Below are 9,278 nucleotides of genomic sequence, written 5' to 3' on the forward strand. Positions count from 1 at the left end.
AGCCCTGATGGCGTCTCGTACCGTCCCAACACGTCGGTGCTTGCGGAGTCGCTCCCGAGCGCTTTTCTTGGAGAGCTCTATGGGTGAATAAGCAGGAGGATGAGGAGGGTGTTTGGCTTGGCCATGGTCCTGCTCCATCCCCCGTGTCCCCCTCATCCTGCCCGGGGGTCCCCAAGGCTCCGTCCCTGCTCCCTATGGGGGCACCTGCCAGCTGTGGCTGCCACATCTGGATTCTCACATCAGCATGGAGTTCAGCACAAGGACAAGAAGCTCAATGCAAGTGAACAACAGGGAGGTGAAGGAGTTGGAGTGTTGGGTTGGGTTTGGGTCCCCGCTGTACAAAAAGGATGCGGATGGGCTGGGGAAGATGATCCCGGGGCTCGGAAAGGCTGGGAGAGGAGAAATGACCGTGTCGTTGTGTTTCAAAGGTGGCTACAAACAAAACTGATCGCTCCCCCTTTCACGAGGAATCCCAGTGGAAAGGTGAGGTCCCCGGGAGATTCCAACTGGACACAAGAAGGAAACTTCTCAGATGGGCAAAGCCCCTGGAATCATCTCCCCGGGGAAGCGGTGGATTCCCCAGCACTGCGCAGTTTTAAGTTTAAGCTGGACAAGCTGCTGGGCCAGCTCACCTAGGCCGGGCTTTTGCCAAGACAGGCTGAACTAGGTGGTCCTTGGTGTCCCTTAAACCCGCTCCTCTGCCATTTGCCATCTCCTGCTCCTCGCCAGGCGTGGCCGCGGTGTCACAACTGTCCCCAACTGCCGGAAGCGACCGGGGACAGGATCCAGCTCTCCCACCCTTTCCCTGGGTGTTCCCACCAAACAGCAGGGTCCCCTGCATCGCTGCCCAACCCGGGGGTCCCCAAGCCTCGCCAGGGGCACAGGCACCGGTGTTGGCACCGGTGTTGGCACCGGGGGGCTCTGGCGTCGGCATCCCCGGCCATGGAGCATCGCGGGGCCGTGCCGCGCTCCCGGCTGGCATCGCCGCGCTGAGCAAACAGGAAACACTCGCCCTTTGTTAGTCCCGTCCCAGGCTGTGCGCTAAATGTTTATCTGCGAGGAGGAGGCCGGTGCTGGGAGGCAGGGCCGGCACTGGGGCTGCTGGCCCGGCAAGGGGACAGCGCATGGGGACACGGAGGTGAGGCCGGTCCTGGAGCCGGGGGAGCTGACACCAGGGGTGGGATGCAGGGGCTGGGGTCCCCAGTTGCGGTTCCTGTCCCTAATTTCAGTTCCTGTCCCCAACTCCAGCTCCTCTCCCCAACTCTGGCTCCTGTCTCCAACCCTGGCTCTTGTCCCCAATCCCAGCTCCTGTCCTCAACTACAGCTTCTGTCACTAGTCCCAGCTTCTGTCCCTAATTCCAGATCCTGTCCTCAGTCCCAGCTCCTGTCCCCAACCCTGGTTTGTGTCCCCAAACCCAGCTCCTAGCTCCAGTCCTGGCTCCTGTCCCCAATCCAGCTCCTGTCCCCAGTCTCAGCTCCTGTCCCCAACCTGCTTCCTCCCTGCGGTGTCCCCAGCTTGCACCAGTGGCTGTTGCATCAGCGCTGTGTCCCCCAGGGCTGTGACAGTGGGTAGCACACCCGCTCCTGTCCCCTTTGTCCCCTGGGTGCAGCATCGCGGCCAGGCAGGACTGGTGCCATCGTCCCCCTGGTCCCCCGCAGCCGCCCTGGCGGGGGCCGGGTGGCTTGGTGGGGGACTGAGGGATGATGGCTGGTGGCAGCTGGCACTGAAACCACTGTCCTGCCGCGGGGACAGAGCCCCGGGCTCACGTGGGAGCGCGTGGGACAGAGGAAGGGCCGTTTCGGGGCTGTCAGCAGTTTTGGGGAGCGGCGAGAAGGAAGCGGTGGCAGCCGGGACACGGGCGCTGCTGAGGGGGTGAGATGGGATTTTGGGGTGTTAACAGGGGGTCCCCAATGCCCAGCCCCCTGGGGGGTGGATGCAATGGGGGGGTTGGAGGAGATGAAGGGTGATGTGTTGGAAAGCAGGTGGCAGTGGGGACAGGGACTCTGCTTTCACTGTGCACCCCTATTCCAGGGTTTGAGGGGCTGCAGGAGCGCGGAGCTCCAACTTCCACCGGGTGCTTCCCCAAAAGCCCCCCCGGCTCCATCCCAGCAGGGGTTGGCGGCACCGGGCTCATCCCGTTTCGTAAGGGGGCCGGGGGGGCCGGGAACGCGTGCGCGGGGTGTGGGATGAGTTCAGCCCCTTGGCTCCGTTCCCTGGATCCCGTTCCTGGAAATGTCACTGGAAACTCTGAATGGGCCGGCCCCGCTCCAGAGCGGGGAGCGCTGGGGGGACATGCGGGTCCCCACCGCCGGGGAGGGCAGCGGGTGATGCTGCTGGGGGGGTTTCACCGTGATGTGCTGAGTCGCCCGTTCTCCATCCCCCCGTGAAGTTTGCGCCGTGTATTTTTCCTCCGTCCTGCTCCCCCCGGGGCTCCCCGAGCCCCCGGTGCTGCCCGGGGACCCCCGGTTGTCACCACCCAGGAGGTAAGAGCTGAATGGGGGGCGGTGAGGAGGAGCTGACCCGTGGGGACCCGCTCCCCAAAGCCAGGCGTTGGGGGGCAGTTTGTGGGAGCAGGATGGGGCTGAGTCCCATGGGGCTGTGTTGGGAACAGAGGGTTTGGGGTGCTCTGGGGGGTGGGAGGCTGCACCCCGCTTTCTGTGCCCTGGGGCAAGTCGTTCCCGAGGCCTCAGTTTCCCGGCGGTAGTGATAATAGTTAATTACAGCCCTGCGGGCTGGGAAGCCCCTGGTGGGGTTGGGGACAAGCAGCTGAGGGGTCCCCAGCCCGCTGTGCCGTGTGTGTGACAGCAGGACACCGTCCTGGGCCAGCAGCCCCCCAGGAGCACCGGCTGCCCTGTTTGAGGAGGGGTCTGTGCCCTGCAGGGCTGGGAAACCTACCCTGTGCCCCCCCGAGTCCCATGGGCGCTGCCCCGGTGGGGATGGCGATGCCGGGGGATGAGCACGGACACGGGTGTTCCCCGGTGGTCCCCAGGGGCTGCGCTTGCCCCTGCGGCCGTCCCAACCCCATGTCACCCTGCGATGGTGTCAGGAGCCACTCCGGGGGTCCCGTCCCCCCCGCTGCCCCCCGCCCTGGCACCCGCTGACTCAGGGTGCGGGTGGTGCCGGGCTCGGCCGCGCGTTCCCGACGCCTCCTCTCCCCTCCTTCCCCTCTCCCTTCCCTGTTTGCGCTGCAGGGCGGGGGAAATTCTTCTGCCTTTTCGTGTTTCTGGGCCCTGGCAGCTCTCCCGGAGCCGACGCCGCTGCCGCCACATGCCCGGGCGGGAGGGCACCGGCGCCGGCTGCGTCCCGCCGGGATGCCGGAGCGATGGGCAAGGCGGCGGGGCCACCGCCGTGTACCGTCCTGCGCTGTTTTCTCCCCAGAGAGCACCCGGGGGGGCTGGACCCATCCGTGCTGCAGAGACAGGGTGGAGATTGGGGCTGGGAGTCTGAATCTGCCAGGAGAAGCCGTGCCAGGGCTGTTTCTGGCTGGGAATGGACGCCTTCCCCGGCACTACGAGGCTCCCCAAGCCGGGGAGGGTGACACAATGGTTGTCACCCCATGGCAGTGTCCCCTGTGCTCTGAATAACAGGGGACAACCTGACAATGGGAATGGGGCTTTGGGAGCACCCCGGTCTCTAGCAAAGCCGTAAGACCCACTGTAAGCAGCCACTTTCCCCACAGGGCACGGGCAGCCCCGGGGCAGCATCCCAGCACCCCGTGGCCATGGCGGGCCGGCTTCTGCCCCCCGACACCAGCCAGGACGTCCCCCCCTTCCACCCATCACCCTGGGTGCCCCTGCAGCACACAGCGACGCGGGTGAGTGGGGCCGGAGGCCGCTGCTTTCCTGGGCGGTTTGGGGACCCCTGTCACCTCCATCCCTCCGGCACCGCTGCGTTGCCCCCGCGCCAGCCCCCTCCTTGTGCCGCAGGTGCCCGTCATCCGCCACCGCGGCTCCAACACGCTGAATTTTGACTTCCACAACACAGAGACCTGTGGAACAGCTGAGAGTGGCCAAGTGGCCCCCAGGAGCTCAGGTACCTGCTCTGAGCATCCCTGGGGACACCCCCGCGGGATCCCCTGAGTGATGCTCAGCAGAGGACAAGGACTCACTCTCACCCACCTTGTCCCCAGCAAACGAGTGGTACCAGACCTGGCCGGCCAAGGAGGCAAAGACACCGAGCGCCCCAGTGTCCCTCAGCCCCATGCCCGGCCCTGGGGCCACCCCTGCTTGTCCCCGGCCACCGGGCTGGTCGGCCACCTGGACCAAGGACAGCAAGCGGCGGGAGAGGCGCTGGGTGAAGTACGACGGCATCGGGCCGGTGGACGAGACGGGGATGCCCATCGCCTCACGCTCGGTGAGCTGTGGACACAGGGCTGGGGTTACCCCCAGATGTCACCCCCTCACCACCCCCCGTGTCCCCGCAGAGCGTTGACCGTCCCCGCGACTGGTACCGCAGCATGTTCCGGCAGATCCACCGCAAGCTACCGGGTGAGTTGCGGCGCTGTGGCACAGCACGGTGTGGTACGGCGCCCGCTCACCTCCTCCTCCCTCCCTGCAGAGCCAGACTGGGATGCCCATCACTGCCCCACAGGGAAACTTGACCCCTCGCCCACCGCAGTGCCTCCGTCTCCCCCAAAGCCACAGAGGAAAGGGGCGCTCACCAAGCCCCCCAGCATGCCCAATGGGCTGGACTGGTGAGTGTGGCACAGGGTGGCATTTAAAGGGCGACCCATCCCCTTGTTGGGTGCCCACAGAGTGGGGGTGAGCTCTTCCCGGATCCCCACAGGACCAGCTGGGGTGACACCGGTGCCATCACGGAGCCCGGCAGCATTTTTGACTACGAACCAGGGAAATCCTCGGCGCAGGAGCAGCCGCGGCAGGTGGGCAGCTAAGGAATGGAGGGATGATGTGGGCACTGCGGTGGGTGCACACCTAACCAGCCCCTTGTCTTTCCAGCCCCCAACAGCAGTGCCGCCAGCACGGGCTCAGCCCATCGAGGTAAAATGGGGGTGGCAGTGGGGGTTCCGGCGCTGATGCCACCACAACACAGGGTGCAGGCAGTGCCAGCCTTGGCCCCCACAACCCCATCCTACCCACACAGGTGCTGCTGGAGCAGGAGCTGGAGCAGCTCAGCGAAGAGCTGGACAAGGACATGAAGGCCATGGAGACGCGCCGGCATCCCTGCAAGGTACCCCAATCCTGCTGCCCCTCGTCCCGCCCGGGGCTGGGTGGCACCAAAGGGACATGCAGGGCTGAGGGTGTGAGCATCCATCTCTGTGTGTGCATCCAGCTGTGTGCTCAGCCTTGCGTGTGCAAGGCTGGAATGTGTGCATGTGGCAGGATGTGTGCACAGCTGGATGCACGCACAGCTGGATGCAGGCATGGTTGGCTACATGCATTGGATCTCGGGAACAACTTCTTCCCCAAAGGGCTGTGGGGCATTGGAACAGGCTGCCCAGGGCAGTGCTGGAGTCACCATCGCTGCAGGGTTGGACAGACGGACATGAGGTTCTCAGGGATGTGGGGCAAGTGCTGGGGTGGGGTAACGCTTGGATTCGATCTTAAAGGTCTATTCCAGCCAAAACGATTCTGTGATTCTATGCATGGCTGGATGCCCGCACAGCTGGATGCCCGCACAGCCTGCCAGTGGCATGCAGCCGTGGCCGTGGCCTTGACCGCGGCCGTGGGGCGCTAGGACCCTGCCTCTCCGCGCCGTCCGTCCGTCCGTCCGGCGGTTATTGGCGCTGGACTCCTTGGCTTCCCGAGGAGACTCAGCCTCTCGGATGATTAATTTTTCTCTCCCACCCCCTCCCGCTCCCCTCGGCAGAGCTCGGCGGCTGCTCCCACCGCTCGCTCCCCTGCTCCGGCCTCCCCGGCGGCTCGGTGAGTACAGCGGCTGCTCCCCCCGCGCCCCCAGCCCCACATCCCACCGCCCCGGGCCCCGCTCCGTGTGTGGGGGCAGCGGCGGGATGGGGCCCCACTGCAGGGACGGGCAGGCGGGATCGTCCCTCCAACGTCCCGGCTGCTGCGCTGGGGTGGGGGTCCCCATGCATCCCCGCTGCGGACCCCCCCGGACCCCCCCGCGGGCCACCTCGTCCCCACCACGCCCTGTGACGGGGGGGGACCCGGCGCCGGGCGGGCTGCCCGATGGGTGGGACGAGGCTGGTCTTGTCCCCCGTGCGGGGACACGGTGTCCCGGGTTTGGCTCGGTCCCGGGGGAGGTGACAGCGGCTGGATTCCCAGCGCTGTGTCCCCATGTCCCTGCTGCCACCAGCACAGGGAGGCGGCACCTGTGCCGGCGGGTGCCTTGGGGCGTTCCCAGGTCCCCGTGCCCTCACCCGCCAGCGGGAGGAAAACAAACAAACAAGGGCTCTGCTTCTTGTAGGACCTACCCTAACCCATCCAAGCGGGCGTGTGGGGTTGGCTGCCCCTCTGCCCACCCCCCATTCGGGGCTGGGGGACAATTTGGGCTCTTTAAGCACCCCCGGGAGCGGGGTTATCCATTAGCCAGGCCCCCCCTCGGTGCTCGCCTGCTCCTGCTTCCTGCTCCGCGGCAGCCGGGACGCGCCGGGAAACTTTGGCCCCGTCCCGCCCGGCTGAGCCCGGGACTGACCCGGGGGGACACAGCCGGGAGGCCCCGGGGGTCCCGGTCCCAGGGACCCGGGGGCAGCGGGGTTGAGAGCGGGGAGGGCAGGGGGAGCGTGGCAGCGGCGCTGGGCTGAGCCACTGTCACCCCACAGGACGCCTCCGTCACCCCCCCGGCTGCAGAGCCCCCCCAGCACCCACCGCCCACCCGCCAGCCCCAGCATGGAGCGGGGGGCGCTGGGGCTGGCCAGCGACCGGAGCCGGGTGGCCCCTGGCAGAGGTGAGACCCCTCCAAACCGTGCCACCCCCTGCACCCCCTCCTGCGGCCCAGTGACCCGCCCTCTTTGCAGACACCCTCAGGCCAGGGACCCTCCCCAGCCTGTCCGACATAGGGGACCCTGCGGAGGCCGTCAGGAGGGAGGAGAAGAAGGTGAGGCCGGGATGGGGGGGGTCTGGGATGTGGGGGGATCCCCCCATAACCGCTCCTCTCCCTCCCCAGATGAAAGCCGCCCGCCTCAAGTTTGACTTCCAAGCCGAGTCACCCAAGTAAGTGACAGTGATGCTGGGGGTCCCCACTGTGTCCCCGCAGTCCCTTGGGTGGTGGATGGGGACCCAGGGTGTGCAGTGGGGCTGGGGACATGTCGGTGTCCCCCCAGGGAGCTGACACTGCAGAAGGGGGACATCGTCTACATCCACAAGGAGGTGGACAGGAACTGGCTGGAGGGCGAGCACCACGGCCGCGTGGGCATCTTCCCCTCCAACTACGTGGAGGTGAGCCCGGAGGATGGAGAGGAGGTGGCCAGGCTTGGAGAGCCCTGCGCTAACTCTCACCCATGTCCCCAACCCAGATCCTACCCCCCACGGAGGTGCCCAAGCCCATCAAGGCACCCACCATCCAGGTGCTGGAGTACGGAGAGGCCCTGGCGCTCTATAACTTTCGCGGGGAGCTGCCCGTCGAGCTCTCCTTCCGCAAGGTACCGCCGTGCCGTGCCACGCTGTGCCACGCCGTGCCATTTCATGCCGTGCCGTGCTAACCCCTTCTCGTCCCATCACCAGGGCGAGCGGGTCTGCCTGGTGCGGCGGGTGGATGAGAACTGGTACGAGGGGCGCATCTCCGGCACCAGCCGGCAGGGCATCTTCCCCGCCACCTACGTGCAGGTGCTGAAGGAGCCACGGGTCAAAGCCACCACCGAGGACTTCCCCCCGTCACCTGCCTCCTCCAGCCCCCGCTTTCCGGCTGGGTCCCCGTCCCTGCAGCGCTCAGCAGCTCCCCGGGGTCCCCCGCTTTCCACCAGCTCCCCGCGGGCAGCGGAGCGGGGTGCCGGTGATGCCGTCCCATCCTCACCCCGCCAGCTCGGCTTCGCCTTCCCCGCATCCCCGAAGCTGCCCAATGCTGGCACCCCAAACCCCTCACCAGCCCCCCCACACCCCGTGGCCACACATCCCCAGGAGTCCTGGCGCCCAGAGCAGGTGAGAGACCCCCATTAGCCCCTCATTGTGTCCCAGCACTGCTGGGGATGTGGGTGCTGCCCCTAATGCTGCATCCTCTCCCCGCTGCAGAGCGCAGCCCCCGGGGCACCCAGCAGCGTCCGTCCCGAGCCCGCCTCATCCTACAATGGCTCCGAAATCCAGTGGACCCCGTAAGTAGGGCTGGGAGTGACACGGTGGCTCGGTGTCCCCGCGTGGGACCCGTGGCAGCTCTGGCCGCACCGTGTCTCGCAGGTACCGGGCGCTCTACCAGTACCGGCCCCAAAACGCCGACGAGCTGGAGCTGCTGGAGGGGGACCGGGTGGATGTCATGCAGCAGTGTGACGACGGCTGGTTCGTAGGTGTGTAGCCACCAAGATGGGGACATGGACAGGGACAGGATGGCACCGTGGCCCCTCACCATCTCTCTTTTCCTTTGCCCCCCAAGGCGTGTCCAGGAGGACGCAGAAATTCGGCACTTTCCCCGGCAATTATGTGGCACCGGTGTGACCAAGAAGAGGAGCCTGGTGGGAAGCTCGGGGCTGGGGGCTCTCCGATGTCCCACCTCGGTCCCCTGCGTCCCCGCTGCGTCCCCTCCATGTCTCCCCATGGGGACAAAGTGCCTCCAGCTCCCTCCTGCCCCTATGGGGCTGCCTCTAACAGGGACCAAACCCCCTAAGCGGGGGTGTCCCCCACCCCAGTGCCTTAATCTGACCACTCCTCACCCCTCCCCAGTGCCTTATCACCCCTGTCCCAGTGGCTGTACCTCTCTGGCTGGTGCTGGGGGAATCTGTGACGGCTGTGACCCGAGATACTGGCCTGGGACCGCGCCATGTGCCCACGAGTCGCGTTTGCTGCTTGTCCGTCATTAAAGCTCAGCTCAGCCCGCGCCAAGGCCCAGCTTAGGGGTCCTGGGATGGGGTGGGGGGAGTTGGCAGGATGATGCCCATGGAGACGTGGGGCAGGGCCCTGTGGGACAGTGTGTGGGGCTGCGGTGGTCCCCGTGGGGTTGTGGTGCTGTGTGATGTGGGGCCACAGCGCTGTGCAGGGTTGCAGCGCTGCATGGGGCTGCAACAGTGCAGGGGGTCTGCAAGGGGGCACATGGAGCTGCAGCGGTGCTTGTGGGCTTACAAGGGGACGAGTGGGGCTGCAATGTTGCATGCGGGGGTTTGCACAGGTACGTGTCAGGTTGCAAGGGGGCATGCAGACCTGCAACAGTGCGCTTG

At 66.6% G+C, this 9,278-nt stretch overlaps 1 protein-coding gene across 6 annotated transcripts; it reads left to right on the forward strand.

Moving 5' to 3' along the window:
- Positions 1–84: 84 nt before the first annotated feature.
- SORBS3 (sorbin and SH3 domain containing 3) lies at positions 85–8,941 on the forward strand. 6 transcript variants are annotated; one of them, XM_065040933.1, is made up of 21 exons: positions 85–1,138; positions 1,754–1,873; positions 2,033–2,143; positions 3,681–3,815; positions 3,928–4,033; positions 4,131–4,354; positions 4,425–4,488; positions 4,559–4,694; positions 4,787–4,880; positions 4,957–4,998; positions 5,102–5,188; positions 5,828–5,883; positions 6,741–6,865; positions 6,936–7,015; positions 7,085–7,131; positions 7,242–7,356; positions 7,434–7,559; positions 7,642–8,055; positions 8,146–8,225; positions 8,308–8,414; positions 8,501–8,941. In XM_065040933.1, exons 1-21 carry the CDS (start codon positions 1,046–1,048, stop codon positions 8,560–8,562), a joined length of 2,424 nt encoding a protein of 807 aa, XP_064897005.1. In that variant the 5' UTR covers positions 85–1,045; the 3' UTR covers positions 8,563–8,941. The 6 variants fall into 6 exon arrangements, with proteins under 6 accessions (XP_064897005.1, XP_064897006.1, XP_064897007.1 ...); XM_065040934.1 differs by lacking the exon at positions 2,033–2,143; XM_065040935.1 differs by lacking the exon at positions 1,754–1,873.
- The last annotated feature ends 337 nt before the right edge of the window (positions 8,942–9,278 follow it).

This window comes from Columba livia, chromosome 25 (assembly GCF_036013475.1).
Source record: "Columba livia isolate bColLiv1 breed racing homer chromosome 25, bColLiv1.pat.W.v2, whole genome shotgun sequence".
NCBI classification, from domain to species: Eukaryota; Metazoa; Chordata; class Aves; order Columbiformes; family Columbidae; genus Columba; species Columba livia.